This window comes from Macaca mulatta, chromosome 18 (genome assembly GCF_049350105.2).
Source record: "Macaca mulatta isolate MMU2019108-1 chromosome 18, T2T-MMU8v2.0, whole genome shotgun sequence".
Taxonomy (NCBI): domain Eukaryota; kingdom Metazoa; phylum Chordata; class Mammalia; order Primates; family Cercopithecidae; genus Macaca; species Macaca mulatta.
The window spans coordinates 78,092,981-78,115,057 of record NC_133423.1 but is presented as its reverse complement, the minus strand read 5'-3'; the positions used below and the strand labels follow the sequence as shown (position 1 = coordinate 78,115,057).

The 22,077-nt window shown below is 42.5% G+C and overlaps 1 protein-coding gene across 2 annotated transcripts in view; it reads left to right on the top strand.

The window, feature by feature from the left end:
- Positions 1-22,077, top strand: part of LAMA1 (laminin subunit alpha 1) — a 164,827-nt gene that overhangs the window by 99,539 nt on the left and 43,211 nt on the right. For both annotated transcript variants that reach the window (XM_001118617.5, XM_077974776.1), the window contains exons 29-38: positions 510-647; positions 5,381-5,502; positions 7,712-7,798; positions 8,063-8,256; positions 9,603-9,745; positions 12,013-12,102; positions 13,719-13,830; positions 14,751-14,910; positions 21,169-21,379; positions 21,860-21,976. In XM_001118617.5, the coding sequence (XP_001118617.5) occupies positions 510-647; positions 5,381-5,502; positions 7,712-7,798; positions 8,063-8,256; positions 9,603-9,745; positions 12,013-12,102; positions 13,719-13,830; positions 14,751-14,910; positions 21,169-21,379; positions 21,860-21,976 (1,374 nt within the window). The remainder of the gene's footprint in view (positions 1-509; positions 648-5,380; positions 5,503-7,711; positions 7,799-8,062; positions 8,257-9,602; positions 9,746-12,012; positions 12,103-13,718; positions 13,831-14,750; positions 14,911-21,168; positions 21,380-21,859; positions 21,977-22,077) is intronic.

Here is a 22,077-nt window from a genome sequence, read left to right as displayed (position 1 = left end):
ATATTTTGCTTATTCGTTAATCTGTCAATGAATAAACTTGGGTGGCTTCCCAGTCTTGGCTATTGTGAATAATGCTGCTGTGAACATAGGGGTTCAACTATCTCTTTGAGATTCTGCTTTCGGTTCTTTTGGATGTGTACCCAAAAGTCGACTTGCAGAATCACATGGTACTTCAATTTTCCATCTTTGGAGAGATGGAAATGGTATAGCTGCTGGTTTTTACTGTACCATTTTACATTCTCACCAGCAGTATACGGGGTTCCAATTTCTCACCAACACTTGTTAGTTTCTGTTTTGTTTTGTTTTTTTTTTGATAGTTGATACCCTGACAGGTGTGAGGTGGTATCACCTTGTGTTTTTTCATTTGCATTTCTCTGATGATAGAGATGTTGAACTTCTTTTCATATACCTGTTGGCCATTTGTATGTCTCCTTTGGAGAAATGTCTATTCAAGTCCCTCACTCACTATTTAATCAGACTTTTTTGTCCTCCCTTTTGCATCCCCTCAGGACTGTGCCCCTGGGTACCACAGAGGGAAGCTCCCAGCAGGGAGTGGCAGGGGACCGCGCCCTCTGGTTGCTCCTTGTGTGCCCTGCAGTTGCAACAACCATAGTGACACCTGTGACCCCGACACCGGGAAGTGTCTGGTATGCTGGTTTGTGGGGGTGCTTGCCTGAGTTTAGAAGTAAAGTGGATGCTGAGTGTCAGATTTCTGGTCAAAGTCATAGCTGTGCCTTGGTTTAGTGAGAGGTTAGCTCAATGTAAAATATAAACGTATTTCTTTAAGGAAGGAATAGCTTAGTGGTTCTGACCTTATCAGTGGAAATTCTTTTATAAATTTTACTTTCTTGATGAATTTATCTGTGGGCATCAATTTGGGAATTACAGTCATGCACCAAATAATGACATTTCCATCAACAATAGATCACATATAGGACAGTGGTCTGATAAGACTATAACACTGTATTTTTACTGTACCTTTTCTATGTTAGATATAGTTAGATGCACAAATATTTACTGTTGTGTTGCAATTGCCTACCATATGGCGTAGGCGTGTAGTAGGCTGTGCCATCTAGGTTTGTGTAAGTGCACTCTATGATGTTCACACAATGACAGAATCAGCTAGGATGCATTTCTCAGGAAGTATCCCCATCTTTAAGTGATGCATGACTGTAGTTGCATGCCTTGTTTTTAATTGCAGTACTGGTTGCCGTAGTCAAAATAGATGAGAACTATATATGATAAAGTCTGGGGGCTCACGTGGGAATTTTAAAATAAATTAATGCCAGTGTTGCAAATGTATTTCTCTATGTAAAATATTGCCCTCTCCTTGCATTTTTTAAAAAATGCATATTCTCTAGGGGATGATAACAGCACATTATTCACATGTTAGTGCGTATTTGCTTCTCAGCCACCTTCTCCTAGGCCAAGACTGGTCTCGGGGGCCGGGCGTGATGGCTCACACCTGTAATCCCAGCACTTTGGAACGCCGAGGCAGGCAGATCACGAGGTCAGGAGGTTGAGACCATGCTGGCTAACATGGTGAAACCCCATCTCTACTAAAAATACAAAAAATTAGCCGGGCGTGGTGGCGGCGCCTGTAATCCCAGCTATTCAGGAGGCTGAGGCAGGAGAATGGCGCGAACCCGGGAGGCGGAGCTTGCAGTGAGCTGAGATCGCTCACTGCACTCCAGCCCGGGCGACAGAGCGAGACTCCGTCTCAAAACAGACAGACAAACAAACAAACAAACAAAAAGATTGGTCTCAGGGACACATGGAGAACTCTGACCACTGTAAATGACTAAGCGACCCAGACAGAAGGCTCGCAGCCCTGACTGAGGACAAACTCCCGTGCCCATGATTTAGCTTGAGCCAGTGAGGCAGATAACAAAATGATCTGATACTTGTTTCCTGCTCCTGAAGGCTCATGCTTTACAATCACTCAGGTGGAAACATTGATTACTGGTAGAAATTGTTCCCAGATTAACTTGCCTTGGGTAAAATAATGCATTGAAGGGAAATGCGCTGCCCACCAAGGACACACCCGAAGCCTTGGAGAGGCTGGGTGTGGCCCAATCACAAGGAAACACTGGAGCCAAAACAGAGGAGTTAGGACTGCGGGCTCCCAACCTGCCTCCCACCACATTTTGATTCTGGTTTTCCCTCTTTTTACAAATCTGTATTCTGTGTTTGTCCCTAGGGACTTCATTCATGGTCACCACTTATTGACAGTTCTTGTCACTGAAACCCACTATAAACAAAAAATGGTGTCTGGGCTTAGAGGATGGGATTTCAGGGTTGCAGTGGTCCTTCTATTCTTGTCAGAGTCCCTTCAGATCTTTTTTTTTTTTTTTTTTTTTTTTTTTGAGATGGAGGCTTGCTCTGTCACCCAGGCTGGAAAGCAATGATGTAATCTGCTCATTGCATCTGCCTCCTGGCTTTAAGCGATTCTCCTGCCTCAGCCTCCTAAGTAGCTGGGATTACAGGCGCCTGCCACCATGCCTGGCTAATTTTTGTATTTGTAGTAGAGACAGGGTTTCACCATGTTGGCCAGGCTGGTTTCAAAATCCTGACCTCAAATGATCCACCTGCCTTGGCCTCCCAAAGTGCTGGGATTACAGGCATGAGCCACCACACCCGGCTATCCCTTCAGATATGAAGTCTGAACTGTAACAGCTATGCCAGGCAGTAATTTAGTGTACGTTTTACACACCTGCAACAATGGGGAGCTCACTCCAGAACAGCTCAGCTCATCTTTGGGAGCCCTGATTCTTCCTGAAGCCGGTGCCCCTGGACCATGCATCTGTTGGTACATCTGTTGGTGGTAGGACCTTAACAAATACCTTGCGAAACTACTTGATCAAATCCCTCTTTCCCATGTCCAAAGGCCCTGAATCTTCAACCTTCCAAGTCACACACCCTCACATGGCTGGAGGCCGGATGGAGTGGTCATGGGTCCATTCACCAGTCTGGGGTGTGCATGTCACTGTGTGTCTTTGGTATCCTGCCCTGAGCCTAATGCCTTTGCTCCCGGAGTCGATGGGAGCATCTCTCCTTAACTCGAGGTGCTGTGTCTCCACGGCACAGCCTGGACAGGGTAGTCATGTCCGCCCTGTCACTGCTGCCTCACAGAGTTGACTAGACATAAGACCCTTGCACTATTCTCACCAATATAGCGCCTCCGTCCCTTCTTCCTTGCTCTTTAAGCCCAGGACCTTCCCTTCCGTCCTCAGTGTTTCAGATCCTTTTGTGGTTTAGTGCAGTTCATTTCCCTTCAACATAATCTCCTAAGCACTCCCTCTGTATTTATTGTACAGGTAGATATGAAGACCGTTTTGGATCTGATTTTGTCATTAGTATACAGGATGTTCAGGTCACTGGGCGTTTGGTGTTACCATAAAAATGATTGATTGGGGCCGGGCATGGTGGCTCACACCTATAATCCCAGCACTTTGGGAGGCCGAGGGAGGCGGATCACCTGAGGCTGGGAGTTTGAGACCAGCCTGACCAACATGGAGAAACCCCGTCTCTACTGCAAATACAAAATTAGCTGGGCGTGGTGGCGTGTGCCTCTTAATCCCAGCTACTGGGGAGGCTGAGGCAAAAAAATCGCTTGATCCCAGCTATTTGGGAGGCAGAGGCTGTGGTGAGCTGATATCATACCATTGCACTTCAGCCTGGGCAACAAGAGTGAAACTCTATCTCAAAAAAAAAAAAAAAAGTGATTGATTTTTGGAAGTATGACTTGGAAGGGGCTGGGGAGACAGAGGACAAGGGCGGTTGGTAGCTTGGGAGCTTCTCTTCCTGGTTACCCACCCCCTACCACCGCCTTCTGGGAGATACGACGGAACCTTTTTACATCAGTAAAAAATTGGCAGGCATTCTCTGTGCATTTCCCATAGCAACGAGTTCAGCCCACACTTTAGTTCTCATCAGGAGGTCCTTATTTCCTGGCCACTCTTGGGGCAGCTTGTCTTTGCTTCTCTAGGGAGCCCAGAGTCCGTCGTGTGTCAGGGGGAGCTGGTGTTAGCCGTGGAAAACCTGAAAATCTTCAATTCTCCCTTATCGTCTAATATTTATTCCTTGTCAAGTTTAGGCCATGCCATTAACACATGTCTTTAACACATTTACTTTTCAAGAGAGAGATTACAAATTTTACTTCTAAAGAGAGATCAGTTTGAGAGGTCAGGTAGATCCCAGTAAAATTTGTCCCCATCAGGGAAAAAAATAGGAATAGAACTTTAAAATGAAAAATACTAGAATTTTTAAAACATTTAAATGAACTTAAAATAGTCTTTTTTTTTAACATGTAAATTATGTCTTTCTGTATCACCTCTCACTGCCAAGGAGAAAAGTGTGAGTCAGCCTGGGAGTTTGCTCAGGGGTTCCTCAGCCATCCTGGTTTTTCGACTCAGCTGCATCAGACATGGAATCTTGTGGCCAGGGACTGAGTAAATAGAGATGAATTGAGCAAATGCCAGTTTCAAATTGGAGTCAGATGGCAAGAACTGCTTGTTCTTTTAGCTTTAAAAATGTGTACCCTTTTTAATAGAAAGACTATAGGTCCAAAGGATGATGTAAAGGTTAACTGGAAATGCCACATGGGGTGGCCTGTGTCTGTCGTCCCAGCTACTTAGGAGGCTGAGGCAGGATGATCACCTGAGGCCAGGAGTTTGTGACCAGCCTGGGCAACATAGCAACCCCCTATCTGTACAAAAAAGTGAAAAATTAAACAAACGTGGTGGCGTGTGCCTGTTGTCCCAGCTACTCGAGAGGCTGAGGCAGGAGGATCACTTGAACTTGAGCCCTGGAGGTCAAAGGTGCAGTGAGCTATGATTGCACCACGCACTCCAGCCTGGGCAACACAGGGAGACCTCGTCTCTAAAAAAAAAAAAAAAAATGAACTGAAAGTTAGTTGGTGATTGCAGTAATCTGTCAGTGGTGCTCTAAAACCATGAGTTTTCTTCCCTCATTCTCTATTTCCTAAATCATCTATCCATTCTTCACTTCCTTGCATGTGGTTGTTGAACCCTGACTATGTGCAAAACTGGTGCTTCAGATTGTTTTTTGGGCCACTAAATATTTTAAATCTGTGTTTTAAGGTTCTGCAAACTGCTTTTAGGGCTCCTATGTCTATTTTCCTTAAGAAGAATATACTAGTAATTTCTTGGCTTTATTGGATGAATGCAGCCTTATGATGAATGAAAGCCCCAGAGCTGGAAATGTTTTCAGGATTTTTAAGAATATGGAGGAAAATGCTCCCCTTATGTTTTTAAAAGCTCGCTGATATAAAACGTGGCAGTGCTTAGCTATTACCAGATAAGAATGATTTCTAACAATCTCCCATTTTTTCCCTCTTCCTTTAAATGTGGGCTCCCAGAACTGCGGCGATAACACAGCAGGTGACCATTGCGATGTGTGTGCTTTTGGCTACTATGGGAAGGTGACTGGCTCAGCAAGTGACTGTGCTCTGTGTGTCTGTCCTCACAGCCCCCCCGCCAGGTGAGCCCCCACAGGTGCAGCTGGCATGCTGGGCTGCCCAGGGCTGCTTCCAGTTCACCCTCAGTGGTCTGCGTTAATGAATATTCTCCTTTGGTTGCAAAAGGTTAATTTTAAGAAAAAGTGTTCATTCTCAAAAGCATTGGAAGAGAATCTTTCCAAAAGCAAAGCATCTGTGTTGGTACTGGATGTTTGGATGCAACCAGTTAAAGGAAGGACTTTTACGTTTTGTTTTTTAAGACTCATTTTAGCCCACAGCATATGTATCCAATCTGCATGGAGATGAATTGTTATTAATTTTATTAATAATGATACAAAAGAACCCAATTACCATTTAAGAGAATAGGATTAGAATTTATATAAGCTGGTGCCTAAGTGCTGAAATGCACATGGTGATAAAATTGGGACTAGTTTCTATCTTGTACTCATGATGTTTGTACAGAATTATCTGAATGCAAAAGGGAACCAGAAATTTTAAGTGGGAATTAGAATATCAAAGAATCCTCTTTGGTTCAAATGAAAATTATAATTCGTCAACAATATTTTATTATCACTTAGAATATTTGGCAAGGTATTGAACATGTAAAGATCAAATGTTAACTTTTGGTTTACTGCAGCAAAGTATTCCTTTTAATATTTGTCTGAATCTTCTGTTTTTTATTGCCTCCAAGTAAATCATGCCTGATGGTGAGTACTGAATGAGAGGCACTATGTTCACTTCCCTGGCAAGCTATGAAGCATCCTAAAATGTGTTGTTACTAGTGCTTATTTTTTATATTAAATCTATATATGTGAATTTTGACTTGTCAATTCCATTTCTGTAGTCTATGCTATAGAAATACTTTCGCGTGTGTAACGTTGGATGTGTTTTAGCATTGCTTGTACTCATGAGGAATAGGGGAAACAAATATCTACTTACAGGGAATTGATTATATACATTGTGTTGCATTCCTAGAGTGATATATTTTACAAACATGGAGAAAAGAATAAGGTATATCTGTAGGCACAGAATTAGAGAAATGGCCAGTTGAAGTATGTAATGGAATATGTAGTGTGATGCCATTTTGGAAAAAATTCATATCCACATGTCTATTCATACCCATGTTATAGGTGGCTATATGTGCCCAGAGAAGTATTGGGAAGGACATTCTACCCTACTACTCTGCACATTTCCGTACTGTTTGAATAGTTTACTTCTTCAATAATAAAAAGGTTATAAACGTCCCCAAAGTCCACATTAATAAATTAAAATTGTGCTATCAGGAAGAGATTGTGAGGATGTGAACATTCGTGTGTGCTCAGAATCTGAGATGCCCTAAAACACATGCTTTATTTTCTACGTATTTTGTTTCCACTGAAGTCTGTCCCTTTACTATTTTAAGGAGGAAAAAGAGTCAGAAGTGGTATGGGGCTGGTAACTGATGCTGGAAACTTCATCTTGCTAACCAGAAGGAACCAGGCTTGGCTTTAACCGTTTTTGTTTTTTATTGTCTCCAGTAGTTTGCATGCACCCAGCTCAGCCTCTAGATGGCGCATTGGTAATTTAAAACGTGAAGGCAGAGGGTAGAGGATGTTGAGAAAAAGGAGTAAAACAAAAGCAGAAATCCATGAATGAGGAGATCAAATCCCAGTCGATAATTACACTTTGAGAGGCTCTGTCATTTTGCTTCTGGTAGCCTACCACATAACTCCCTGCCTGCCTTTAGGTTCATCGATTCTCCAATTCCACCCTACTTCCTTGCCTTTGCTTCCCTGGCTTGCCTTCCTCGCCTTACATTACAGTCAATAAAGTTCTTTTCGTCAGCGTGTGTTCATCCATCTTCCCCTGCGGGTTTTCATGCTTGCTCATAGTTGTTTCAACTCTCTTACCACCTTATCACTTAGTAAGCAAAGACGCTTTTTCCTTGGGACACTCTCTTGTTGGGTGGCTAATTAGTGATAATCCCTAAGGTCAGTCTTCTTCCACTTAACATTCACATGATTGCCCCGGACAGGGTCTTATGAATGTCTTTTGGATACAAGATGTGCATGCACTTATTGATTACATTTATTTTCCTTCCTTTTGCCCAGTAGATTGTAAGCTCTAAAAAGCTATGTGTGATCACGTAACTTTGAGACCAGTATAGTGTATCCTAAGAGTAATGAATAAGCACTTTAAGGAAAGCTGGAAATTGTGTATCTGAAAATTCAAGAAGAAATTCTTTTCCTCCAGTTTTAGTCCCACTTGTGTCTTGGAAGGTGACCACAATTTCCGTTGTGACGCCTGTCTCCTGGGCTATGAAGGACAACATTGTGAAAGGTACATGGGTGGATTGTCACGTGGAAATCCCTGGGTACTCTGTTTCTTTTATAAGGTGTTGGGCATATTTACTATAGTGATCTGGGAGCCATTAACAATTTGCATTGCTTGATTGAAATAAGACCTCATTACTGTTCCAAAACAAGTTTTCCCAAGGTGAATGGATCTGTGCTTTGCATTTCATTTGGTGCAAATGATTACTGTCGTGAGTTAGAAGCTGGTATTGACCATCCTATCTGTACGTATGTTCCTTCCTTTCTGTAGGTGCTCCTTGGGCTATTATGGGAACCCTCAAACACTAGGTGGCAGTTGCCAGAAGTGTGACTGCAACCTGCACGGCTCTGTCCATGGCGACTGTGACCGCACATCTGGGCAGTGCGTTTGCAGGCTGGGGGCCTCGGGGCTCCGGTGCGATGAGTGTGAACCGAGGCACATTCTGATGGAAACGGATTGTGTTTGTGAGTATTTCTCCTCTAAATGTGTAAAGATGGTTTTTCCTCCCAAATGTGTTGGGAAAGAAGCGGTGGTGGCACACTAAAATGTCCGCAGGATACCAACCTCCTGTTTTATTTTGATTTTGTTATTTTCTAATCATAGATCACTGTTGCATCTGCTGAACTGAACCTTTCATCCGGTGTTTTCCAGCTGAGGCAGGAGGTTCTAAGATACCAGTTTATTCCTCTGGCACTCAGAGTGGCACAGTGATTTCAACTTTCTCGTTTAGTGGCATTAATATTTCCTTTAGTGGAGCCGGGAGTGATTTAGTGCAGGAGAGGAAACAGCTTTGTGGGGTTGTCATTTGTGTTACCCCAATTTCATGAGCGCTTCTGCTCTTGGCTATCATGGATTTTTTTTTTTTTTTTTTTTTTTTTTTAAATGGAGTCTTGCTGTGTCCCCCAGGCTGGAGTGCAGTAGCGCAATCTCGGCTCACTGCAACCTCCGCCTCCTGGACTCAAGTGATTCCTCTGCCTCAGCCTCCCAAGTAGCTGGGATCACAGGTGTCCACCACCTTGCCTGGCTAATTCTTGTATTTTTAGTAGAGACAGGGTTTCACTACGCTGGCCAGGCTGGTCTTGAACTCCTGACGTCAGGCAGTCTGCCTGCCTCAGCCTCCCAAAGTGCTGGGATTACAGGCGTGAACCACCACGCCCAGCCTATCATGGACTTTTGTAAACTTTTTTTCCAGTTGTTCTGATTTATTTTACCAGCAAGTGCATGAGATAGTCATCTTGGGATGTCTTCTCAGGGGTTAATGGGGAAGATAAGGAGGCCTGTTAGGATCATGGCATTGGAGGTCTTTTTTGCTTTGACTTTTGTGTTGATTATAGGCACAAACACCCCCACTATTCTATCCAGTGTCCTTCACTTGTACTTGCGAAAGATGCATTTGCAAACTGTCTGGGGAGGTGACAAGCAGGCTGTGGAAGGGAATGCTGGGATTCAGTGCAGTGGGTCCTAGTTAAAGATGAACCAGGCAGCATAATGATGGGGGCAGAAGAACGAAATGTGTGCCAGAGCTGGGCACCACTCTTGGCCTCAGCCGTTTCTTTCTGTGTGACCTCAGGGAAGTTACGTATCTGATCTGAGTCTTGGCATCATCATTGAATAGGGGCCTAGCACTTCCTGCCGTGCCACCTATGGCACAGTTGGAGTGAGAATGAGATCAGATATGGTGCACGGGGTCTTGGAGTGTACTCTGACCGCATATGTCATTTTCACAAAACAGCTTATGCAACCCCATGAAAAAATGGGCAGACCACACTGCATTAACTTTAACTCTCCTTTTTAAAAATTTGTCTTGTAGCCTGTGATGATGAATGTGTAGGTGTGCTGCTGAATGACTTGGATGAGATTGGTGGTGCCATTCTTTCTCTGAACCTCACTGGCATTATCCCTGTCCCATATGGAATTTTGTCAAACCTGGAAAATACAACTAAATATCTCCAGGTAGGTACTGGAAATATGGAGATGAACAGATACGTGTATCATTGAGGGATATAGTCAGTGGGAATGGTGGGAGTCATTGCATGTGTCCTCCCCGCAGTGTGAGAGCCCAACTTCCATCGGCCCCTGCGGACAGGTTTCCAGTCTTTCCTTGACTGTGACCAGTGACGGGCACTTACTTACTTATCTCACATGCTAGCTTGTTTCACAGTTGGCAGCTTTCATTGTTTGAGTGCTCCCTGGAGGACTCCTTATCAATGCTGTCCTCTGTGGCCCTCATTCTGCCTTTTGGGATAAGACCAAATCCACTTGCTCTTCTGTAAGACAACTTTGGGTGTTTAAAAACAGCTGCCCTATTAGAAAAGCAGAAAATAGACCAGGCACGGTGGCTCACACCTGTAATCCCAGCATCCCAGCACTTTGGGAGGCCAAAGCGGGCAGATCACGAGGTCAAGAGATCAAGACCATCCTGGCCAACATGGTGAAACCCCGTCTCTACTAAAAATACAAAAATTAGCTGGGCACAGTGGCACGCGCCTGTAATCCCAGCTACTTGGGAGGCTGAGGCAGGAGAATTGCTTGAACCTGGGAGATGGAGGTTGCAATGAGCCGAGATCGCACCACTGCACTCCAGCCTGGTGACAGAGCAAGACTCCGTCTCAAAAAAAGAAAAAGAAAAAGAAAAGCAGAAAATAAATCTGAATAGTATCTTCTTTAAAGTTGGCTCATACTGAAGATGAACCGTTTTAAGTATATTGTTATTCACTTCACGAGAGTTGCAGGGCACAGAATCTCTCCTCCCTGGAAGACTGCATTAAATGTCTGGCAGTAAATCATAGTTTTATGTTTTCATCAACAGGGCCTAGGTCAAAAAAGGATGAAGAGTTAAGAAATTAACTTAGTAGACAGTGTCCTACTGTAGCACTTATTTATTTTTATTATTTTATTTATTTTTTTATTTTTTTATTTTTTGAGACAGGGTCTCCCTCAGTCACTCAGGTTGGCATGCGGTGGCACAGTCATGGCCCACTGCAGCCTTAACCTCCATAGCCCAAGGGATCCTCCTGCCTTAGCCTCCCAGGTAGCTGAGACTACAGGCACACACCACCATGCCCAGCTAGTTTTTTATTTTTATTTTTAATAGAGATGAGCTCTCGCTATGTTGTCCAGGCTGGTCTTGAACTCCTAAGCTCAAGAGATCCTCCCACCTTGACCTCTCAAATTTCTGGGATTACAGGCGTGAGTCACCGCCCCTGACCCACTTTTAATTCTCATTGGAAAACAATGTGATTCTTAAATTTTGCTTTATATATGTGTTAGAATTTGACATAATCTATGCAGTGTGCCAGGTAGCAATAAAAGGGATGGCCATTTCTAAATGCCTTTTCTTAGATAAGAGCTTTCCTCAAACTTAATACTTCCTTAGCGGGGTGTGTGTGTGTGTGTGCGTGTTGGGATGGGGCTGGTTCTTGGATCCATCTTGATTTGCAGTGGTCTTTTAGGGACCGCTAAGAGATGTTTTTATGTTATACTTTCCTCAAATGTCACAAAGTGTTTTTGAAAAATGAGAGCTTTTAAATCTATTAAAAAAAGAATATTTAAATGTTTTTTCCAATCACTACATATACAATCAGTATATTAATCTGCCAGTATGGGTCCCAGGGATATAACAATTTTCTATATATCAAATAAATATTTGATTTAAATTTTAACTCATTTTGAATGATTTGCTCTAAATAAACCACTTGTCCGTTTTCTTTAAATAACTTTTTGTGTTTATGTAAAGTATTCATTGAGTTTTAAGGTTTAAACAAAATCATACAAGAAATTAGAAGGATGTTGGCATAAATTAAGCACTTTATTTTTCTTTTTTTTTGTATTTATAAATCTTTCTTTATTGAATTCTTTTGTAGTTTAGCCTAAAGGCGTTTTTTTCTTAGGTGTTGCAATTATAATTAAATTTGTGTGACTCTGCTATTGAGATAAAGCCATAATTTTATCTGAGAATTGCAGCAGTATCAGATTCTGCTTATCACACCAGATTTTAAATTTATATCTATATCAGAAATATAATGCAAAGGATGGCAGTATGGAATCATGTCGCTATAATCGAAACCTAAGTAAATGTGATCTATTTTTTTTTTTTAAATGACAGTTCCAAGGAAAGAATTTCTTTCTGTGAACAAAAAGGAAATAACAAGTGCTTCTTAGTTAAGAATCAGAACATTTTACTGCGAAGCATTATAATTTATTTCCTCCATTCTTCCTAGGAATCTTTATTAAGAGAAAATATGCAAAAGGACCTGGGAAGAATTAAGCTTGAAGGTGTTGCAGAAGAAACGGACAACCTGCAAAAGAAGGTAAATTCTTTCCATAACGAACCAACCTTCCTGCAGGTCCCTCCCATCAGCCCTCCTGAACAATTGCCTTGGGGCTGTCCGCAAGGTTCTGATTAGATCATGCCAGCCTCTTCCTCCCACGAGCTGTGCTCCAGTTACTTAATCATCAAATTGGTTTTGACCCTGCCAGTTTCTGTGGTTTAGTGGGAAAAGGCTCCCGACTTAATGTCTGTTGTCATCTCTGCTGAGGACAGAGTTGGGCAGTCTCTTAGCTCTGACTTACATTTTCTCCTCTGAAACAACGGGTGGGGCGGGGATGAAAAGATCGCTGAGGTTTCTTCCTCCTCCTAAATTCATTCAGTAATCAAGCACATGGTGAGCCCAAAAGCATGGACTGAACATCAGTAATGCTCTCTAAAACTTTCTGGGTGGAGCAGGGAGCGCACAGACCTCATGACGTGGTGTCTGTGCAACCTTCAGCCTTCAGGTTGGGGTGGTTCTGATTTTAGGGCTCCGAGTGGCAAGTGAGCTTGTTTTTATGTCATCAGGGAATTATTTATTCTGTTTAACCTGTGACAGGAATGGCATTTAGTGACTTAAAAAAGAATCTCGCCCTCTGCAGATGGTGAGGAAGGATTACTGTCAAATTTACTATTTTTTCATTTATGAATTTTGTATGTGCGTGTGTGTGTGTGTGTGTGTACTGTGTGTACTGTGATGCTGTATCTATACATATGGATGTCTAATCTCCATCAACACATGCACACATACACAAACATCACCCTAGAAAGTATAGTTTGGCTCCTGTTAATTGAGAATTAACGATGTTTTGGAAAGAGTTGAAGGGTTTAAGTTTGGGTTTAAGTACCTCATCAAGCAAACATTTGGTTGGAAATGATAAGCTGATTAAAATAAATTCTCTGTATCCATTAAAGAAGATTCTACTTGGTCTTGACTAGAAAATACTTTTAGACCCAGTCTGAGTTACTTTACATTCTTGGAAATTACAAACAACCTTTCCTTTTGCAAATAGTAAAAATCCCAGTAAAAATAACAGCTGAGGACAGCTAAGTGGTAGCCTCTGGGCTGCTGACTTCCTGGCTCTCGTCTTGCGTAGTTCTCGTAGCAGCCCCGGGAGGTAAGCATTACTGTTTCCCAAGTGTTACACACGATGCTTGGAGATGTCTGGGCCTATCCACAGCCTGGCAGAATCAGGTCTAAAATCAGCTTGCCTGACTCCGTGTTCTTAACTCCTAGAGACTAACATTTCATAGGCCATACAAATCAGTAAGGTTTGCTTTCTATATTCTGTATATTTGGGTTTTAAAGTGAATCGAGGGCCTTCACAGTATAGACACTAGGAGACTCTGTAGTTTAATACACAATTAGCCTGCTTTTGAAAACATACCCATCTTTTCTTACGCTGAGTGAGTTGTAGATTATTTCATTAACTACTGAGTCCATTTATAACCCCAAAATATGAACCTCAGCTTGCATAATAGTGCTCATCTTTACTCTATATTCTGGAATATATGTTGTTGCTGATAAGCGACAACCACGGAACACTAAAGTTTGCATATTATTTAAAGTCAGACTCCTTAAAGTCAAACTAACCTGAGACTTTATTTTTCCACCAGCTCACTAGAATGTTAGCAAGTACCCAAAAGGTGAACAGGGCAACTGAGAGAATCTTCAAGGAGAGTCGAGACCTGGCCATAGCCATTGAGAGGTTGCGGATGAACATCACAGGTAGTGTGGGCAGCGTCTAGTTTGAAGTGTCTGTCCTTATCTAGTAAGAAGTCACTGTCGCTTTTTTAAACATATGAATAGATGTATATCCCTTGCATTGGGCTTTCTGGAACCAGAGGGACTGCAATAGTTTGGGGATCCTGAAATGTGTAAGCTTTAGTCTTTCACTGAGAGCTTTAGCTTTAAAAAATGCATATTTCTTTTTTAATTTTGTGCATTACACCTGAAACTTAGATCCTAATTCTCAAGCCGCGTTATGGTAAAGTTAGTATGGTAGCTCCCCATCCATTTGCCCAGAATAGGAGCTGATGGTATTTGGGACTTCAGTTTGGTACCAAGTATATCCATCGTATTAGAATAATTTAATCATTTCTCAGTTGGGTGTGCTGTGGCTTTTAGCATGCTATTTTCAGTTTTCCAGCTACCAGAAATATATGATCACTCTTCTTTTTGAATTATAGTGTAAGGGCTTAAAAAGTACAGAATCCAATGCAAATCAGACTTTATAGGGCAAAAGGTAAGGAAATTATTAGAACAAATTATGTTTAATTAAAAAAGTAGGATCAAGCATTGGTGGTTTATTTATGTCGTAAATATTTATTGAGAACATTTATTTTTCATGTGCAGATGTCTTTGCCAGGTACAAGGAAATGCTGAGGTTGACACCATGTCCCTGCCTTTAGGGAGTTTATTGGTGCATGGAAAGACTTTGAAATAGGCCAGTAATCCCAAGTTCATGGATGTTTAGTTAAGGGATGTACAGAGTACATTGGGATACACCAGGTGGCCTGGCCTGGCATGGAGGTCCAACTCAGCTTAGGTAAACAGAGCAGTCCTCAGCAGAGAAGTGTCTAAGTTTTTCACTTGCTACTAGCCACTTTTCAGAGGCTTATTAAATGATTGGTGAATTTTCTCCATAGAAATTATTGAAAAGACCACTTTAAATCAGACTTTGGATGAAGATTTCCTGCTACTCAATTCTACACTTCAGAGCATGCAACAGAACGGGACATCTTTGCTGGAAATCATGCAGAGAAGAGACTTCACACAGTCGCACCAAAATGCCACTCTTGAACTCAAGTAAGTTCCCAATTACCGTTCACAGTGCAACCAAGTAGAGAGAGAAACTTGCATGCTATCTCCAAAGGAGAAGGAGGCATCCTGGAAGAAAAGTGCTCACTGGGAATGGAATATCCTAAGAGAGGAGAAGGGGCCCTGTGGTCAAGTAAAGGAAGAGGTGGTTACTGACCCCTCCAAATATAGAACGGTGTAATCTGTGCAGCTCATATAATCTATCTTTGTGCTATCATGCAGTGGCTTCTGTCCTTTTCTGTGATTCTGGATGTTTCCACCTAGCACAAACAGCAGAGCCTCATGGTACTATAGACCAAGGATAAGGCAGTAAACTCTCATAGAAAAAAATCGTTGGTGGCCACCAATACCATGAACTCCAAGACAGGTCAATGTTATGCCAGAATAATTGAACTCAGTTCTATACGAAAGTACAGTTACATTGAAACCCATGATGTGAAGTGACACAGAGATCACAAAACATTCTTACATACAGTCACAAGGAGTTTGGAGTTTCCTTTCCAGCTTTTATCTTAGCATTTCCATACAGGTATTACTAGCACAGGCTGTGTTTCTGCCAGGTTGTAATGAATGTCTGAAGTGCTGTTATAAATAGTTACTTGACACTTCATTAAAACTTTGTTCTTGAATTTCCTATCTAAACTACAATCAGATGAAATGATATAGTCCTGTGAGATATTTAAACTTTAATATTTTGCTATTTTAAATTATGTTGTGATGGACTTCTTATGCAAATGCTTTATCTCTTTTTCTATATTGAAATATCAAATATTTATTTATACTGTATATATCTCATCTTTTTCTGTATTTCAGATTATTATCAGGGTAGATATTAAGAAGTAGAATTATTGGCTGGGCACGGTGGCTCACACCTGTAATCCCAGCACTTTGGGAGGCTGAGGCAGGCGGGTCATCTGAAGTCAGGAGTTCAAAACCAGCCTGGCCAACAAGGCCAACCCCGTCTCTACTAAAAATACAAAAATTAGCCTGGCATAGTGGTGGACACCTGTAATCCCAGCTACTCAGGAGGCTGAGGCAGGAGAATTGCTTGAACCTGGGAGGCGGAGGTTGCAGTGAGCTGAGATCGTGCCACTGCACTCCAGCCTGGGCAACAAAGCAAGACTCCGTCTCAAAAAAAAAAAAAAGAAGAAGAAGAAGTGGAATTATTTAGTCAAAGAATTTGCATTTTGAGGATTCCTAACATGCGCTTCCAAATAATTTTTTAAATATTTTTTAAAAACAATGTGCACTGCCACCAGCAACACACTAGAGGGTTGGGCATGTGGCCTTTTTCATCGTAGAACATAATTTTTGACGTTGTTGATTTGTTAGGTGAAAAACAAAAGGAGGTGTTTACGGTTGGATGGAGTTTGGAGAGAGGACTAGTAATCTAATTACTAGAATAATAGGGTCTGGAAAGGGCTCTGAGAGAACTAAGATCTAAAGGCCTTGGGGGGAAATGAGAGGAGGGTGTGGTGCCAGGAGACGGGCGTGAGCAGCTGTCTGTGGAGCCCCTCCTCTGTGCCAGGAGAGTGCCAGCTTCTCTTCTCACATTGTGCTCTGTGATCATCTCAGTCTTTCCAGGTAGGGTAGAATCCAGTTGAGGAAACTGAGGCCCAGAGAATATAAGTAACTTGCCCTATGTTAATTAAGCCTCCAGGACAATATGAAACCTGACCACAAACCTGAATCTGTTTGAGTCTAAACCCTATTATTTTCCCACCCAGAACAAAAGGAAGTACCATTTGAGACCCAATCCATAAAAGATGGGCAGGTGGAATTTGGACAGTCAGAGACATCGAGGGCCTTTCAGGGGCAGGGAAACGAGATCTCAGTCTAGCATAGGTGGAGAGCCATTGAGTGAGGGAACACTGGAGCCAAAGAAGCTCAGCTGAAGTTTGCATCGAATTTGAGAGGCAATGGGGAGTGGTCACAGAAGCCAAGTTGAACGTTAGTCCTGCAGCCCCAACTGCACACTGAGGCTTCAGCTGTGCTCCTCTTGGGCATCTCCAACCAGGTCTTCCCAGGACCTGCCCATCCTGGAGGTGACGCCCCTGGGTTGAACTCTGCTCCCTAACCTTCCTCAGCCCCCCACACATCTGAGTTGGTGGGGAGCATGTGAAGGATGGAGATTCCCAGGCCCACCCTGCAGATCCTAGAGAATCATTTTGTGAGGCTGTCCCTTCCCACCGTTACCCATCTGAGATCAGTGCATTCATTCATTCATTCATTCATTCATTCAGCAAAGTGACCTGAACCCTGGCATTGTGCCAGGAGTTGGGGACATACAGGGGAACAATAGAGCCTTTTGCCCACTAGGAACTCGTGGTCCATTTGGGGAAAGTTTATTTTCTGAATATGCACTTTAAATACAATAAGAAAGTTTAAAATAGAGGTCAAATTTTCATCTATAGGATGATGTTACTATCTAAACCACAATCACATGAGATGATACAGTCCTCAATGACTTGAACAAGATTAACCCCCAAAAGCAAAACAAAACAAAAAAACCCCAGCACTCTTCATTAGCTGCTTCTAGCAAAATTGACAGAGGAAACTGGTGTTTCTCAAGCTATGTTCCTCTACAACACTAGTGTCCCATGAACTCCTAGGCAGATTCCTTAAACAAATATTAACCTTCCTAGGATCTGCAAGGCGGGCCTGGGACTCTCCATCCTTAACAAGCTCCCCAGCAACTCAGATGTGTGGGTGGCTGAGGAAGGTTAGGGAGCGGAGCCCAGCCCTAGGGCGCCGCCTCTAGGGTGGATGGTTCCGGGAAGACCTGGTTGAATAGCCTGAAAGGAGGGGGAGAGGCAGGGCCAGCCCCCACCTCCACCTGTTCCCCTCAGTGCCTCCTGACCCTCCCCTACTGGCGACGGCCTCTACGACCCCTTTCTCTGTCACTGCCGTTATGGTTTCACTTGGAATAAAGTTATTAATAAGATTGCTGATCTCTCTAATTTGCAAGTAAAAATATTACTAAAGAGACCTTTTATTTTAAAAGTCAAGAGTTTAAAATGTATTCTCTGGCCTCCACTTTCCAATTTTCCATAGATAATCCCTATATATATGCCATTTCAAGTTACATGGATGATTTTAGGAATTATCTGCTTTTTAATAATAATTCTTAGAAAATTGGTGGTTCATGCTGAAGCATGGCAATCATATAGATGAAAAGTTTAGCACACAGACGGATTGCTTTGCATGGTGGGTTGGGGGTCTCCAGGACTACCACCACATTCAGAGTTTCACCAGGACCCCCAGGATCCAGCATATAACTGTACTTACAGCTAAGATTTATTAAGGAGGTCCAGCCAGATGGGACAAAAGGACACAGCAGAGTCTGGAGGAATCCATGAAGTCCTCTCCCCGTGTGGGATCCCGGAGAGCACTCCTCCCCCAGCAAGAAAAATGCAGCACCATGTGTGTGATGTTTGTGCCCAGGGAAGCCTGTCAGAGATTCTGTATCCGGGGATTTTGTTGGAGCTGTACTGGTAGGCACCCTCTGCCTAGCACATAGCAGAACTCGACTCCCAGAAGGAAAGCAGGTGTTCAGCATAAACCACGTTGCTTGCACAAACAGCCCAGGTAGTGAGCTACTCTTAGCAGTTAGGGATCTGTGGGAACACAGCCCACCTCACCAGCAGGCCTTTCAAAGGAGAGCGGGCTCCAGCCTGCCACGTTGACTCTTTGCTACACACTTTGGATTATTGTTTGTAGCTGTTTTTCAGATGATTTCCATGCTGGTATCTCAGACCTATTAAAATATTTTTATTTATTTATTTATTTTTATAGTCTCCCAGGCTGTGGTATAGTGGCACGATCTCAGCTCACTGCAACTTCCGCCTCCTGGGTTCAAGCAATTCTCCCTCCTTAGCCTCCTGAGTAGCTAAGATTACAGGCGCCCGCCATCATGCCCAGCTAATTTTTGTAATTTTGTGTTTTTGTAGAGACAGGGTTTCACCATGTTGGCCAGGCTGGTCTTGGACTCCTGTCCTCGGGTGATCTGCCCGCCTTGGCCTCCCAAAGTGCTGGGATTACCGGCGTGAGCCACTGTGACCGACCAAAGATACTTCATTAAAGAAGCACATTCCATGACACAGTGTCTGCTTAGGAGAGAGAAGTTCTGTACTGCAGGTCTTCTCAGAGCTTTTAGTACACTCAAAGCTTTTAGTACGCCCATCAGCAGCCCCGTGGAGGATCCAGCTACGCTTCTTTCACCCTGGAATATTTGTTCAAGGAATCTGCCTGGCAGTTCTTGGGACACTGGTGTTGTAGAGGAACATAGTTTGGGAAACACCAGTTTCCTCTGTTAATTTTGCTAGAAGAAGCTAATGAAGTGCTGAGTGGGTTTTTTTTGTTGCTTAATCTTGTTCAAATTATTGAGGAGTATGTCATTCACATGATTGTAGTTTAGATAGTAGAGTTACCTTATAGATGAAAATTTGGTTTCTATTTTGAACTTTATTTTCTTTTTGAGACAGGGTCTCACTCAGTCACCCAGGCTGGAGTGCAGTGGCACAATCTCAGCTCACTGCAGCCTCCACCTCCCAGGCTGAAGTGATTTTCCTACCTCAGCCTCCTGAGTAGCTGGGACTACAGGCATGTGCCACCACACCTGGCTAATTTATTTTAAATTTTCTTAGAGAGCTATCTCATTTAATAAAAGGAATAACAGATTCATGATCAGACATTAGAAATATATTGGGTTTATTCGTGTTTTCTTATGTATGTGTTTTAGTTCTTGTTGCCTGCTCATAATGCAAAGTCTTTATTATCATTAAAAATTGTAAGTATATCATTAAAAACTATAAGTCCTGATGTTATTCTAATAATGTCAGAGTTCAAATTTATATCCTTGACAAATGTTTTTGATCGTGTCTTAACCCAGTAACCTGACACCTGTGAAAGCTGAGGGCGTTTTACAAGGCATTTTCCATAGAATTTTTCAAAGTTCTCCTGACAAATTGAAATGAAGAGTTCATAGGATATTCCCCACCACTGCAAGGATTTGTAGTATGAAATTTTATTATTCTATGCAGCTATAAATTCAAAATTGATTTAAATAAGCAGTTTGATGGCATATTTATAAAGGCATAGGAAAAAAATCGTTTGATATTCTAAAGCTTGCGTTTATCCATGGTACAAATCATATCTTTTTGTCACTTTGAATTTGAAAGCTTTTATGAAATCTGCTGCTTCTTAACTAGCTGCAGAAAATCCTTTTACCATATATATAAATTGGTAAATTCACTGAATAGCCTTCTTTCAATTTCTTGCTGTATTATATATAATGAAAGATGGCAGTTCCCATCAACACAGAATGTTGTCCCAATTTCCTGAATCCAGATTCATGGAGATGATCTTTTTTAATTCCATTACTAAAATGTATTAGAAAGTTTAAGTGTTCAGATTCTCACAAAGCCCACTGGACCCCAGTTTACCAGGAAATTTGGGGAGGAGGGGTTTAATGACTTTCATCATTTATAAAATCATCAGAGCTGATAAAAGAAGTAAAGCTTTGGGCCGGGCACGGTGACTCACGCCTGTAATCCCAGCACTTCGGGAGGCCAAGGCGGGCGGATCACCTGAGGTCAGGAGTTTGAGACCAACCTGGCCAACATGGTGAAACCCAAACCCTGTGTCTACTAAACAATACAAAAATTAGCTGGGTGTGATGGCAGGCACCTTAATCCCAGCTACTTGGGAGGCAGAGGCAGGAGAATCGTTTGAGCCCGGGAGGCAGAGGTTGCAGTGAGTTGAGATCAAGCCATTGCACTGAAACCTAGGGGACAAGAGTGAGACTTCTCTCAAAAAAAAAAAAAGAAGTAAAGCTTTGAAAGCTTCAAGACTTGTGCCTGCTCATGGTCATCCTAACCAGCTTAACTTGAAATACACCTGAGATGAAAGGTCACTGTGCCTGTACATTTCAGGAAACTATATGGGAACATGGAAGGTCACTGTGCACTTGTATAAATACCGTTTACTTCCTGGCATGAATAAATGTATCTGTGAGATGCACCACTTAAAAAAAAAAAAGACAATTTGTTAAGGATAAAATATAAACCTGCCATACCAGTAGCTATCTTAGAAAAATTGTTTCCATTCTTAAGAAGTTATGATGTATCACTTACAATTTCAAAAAGAGACTAGGCATAAATATGTAAAAATTTTTTCCACTATTATTTCAGAGAGAGGAGTTTTGTTGGTCATTTACTTACTATGTGAACCATTTATATTTATCAGGGCTGCTGAAGATTTATTGTCACAAATTCAGGAAAATTACCAAAAGCCGCTGGAAGAATTGGAGGTATTAAAAGAAGCAACAAGCCACCTCCTTTCAAGGCACAACAGTGAACTACAGGCGGCTGAGGTGCTTGTGAGGGAAGCCGAGGCAAAGACCGAGGAAAGCAACCACCTGCTGTTCATGGTCAATGCTAACCTGAGAGAATTCAGTGTGAGTCTCACTCTCTCTCTCCTTCTCAATTATAACGGGTAACAAAATACTCCAACGTAAGCAATTAAAAGTGAGCCCTGGTCTGGCCAGGTGGTTCGCGCCTGTAATCCCAGCACTTTGGGAGGCCGAGGCGAGCAGATCATGAGGTCAAGAGATGGAGACCATCCTGGCCAACATGGTGAAACCCCGTCTCTACTAAAAATACAAAAATTAGCTGGGCGTGGTTGCGCGCGCCTGTGGTCCCAGCTACTCGGGAGGCTGAGGCAGGAGAATCGCTTGAACTCGGGAGGTAGAGGTTGTAGTGAGCCGAGATTGCACCGCCGCACTCCAGCCTGGCGACAGAATGAGACTCCATCTCAAAAGATAAAATAAAATAAAAGGGAGTCCCGTGCACTAACTTCTGCACATAGCATTAGGCACCAAAGGTCAGAGGCAGAGTTGCTTTTATGAAACATCCTTAAAATGCCGTTTCTGCTGCAGGATAAAAAGCTACATGTTCAAGAAGAACAAAATCTGACCTCAGAGCTCATTGCCCAAGGACGAGGACTGATAGATACTGCTGCTGTGCAAACAGATGCTGTGCAAGATGCTCTAGAGGTGAGTTACCACTCAGCACGGCCACAGTACAGTTTTTAAAGAATCTTCACACATCTTGTCTATGTGCACCTGTATCTGTTATTAAATAGATGTGCATATAT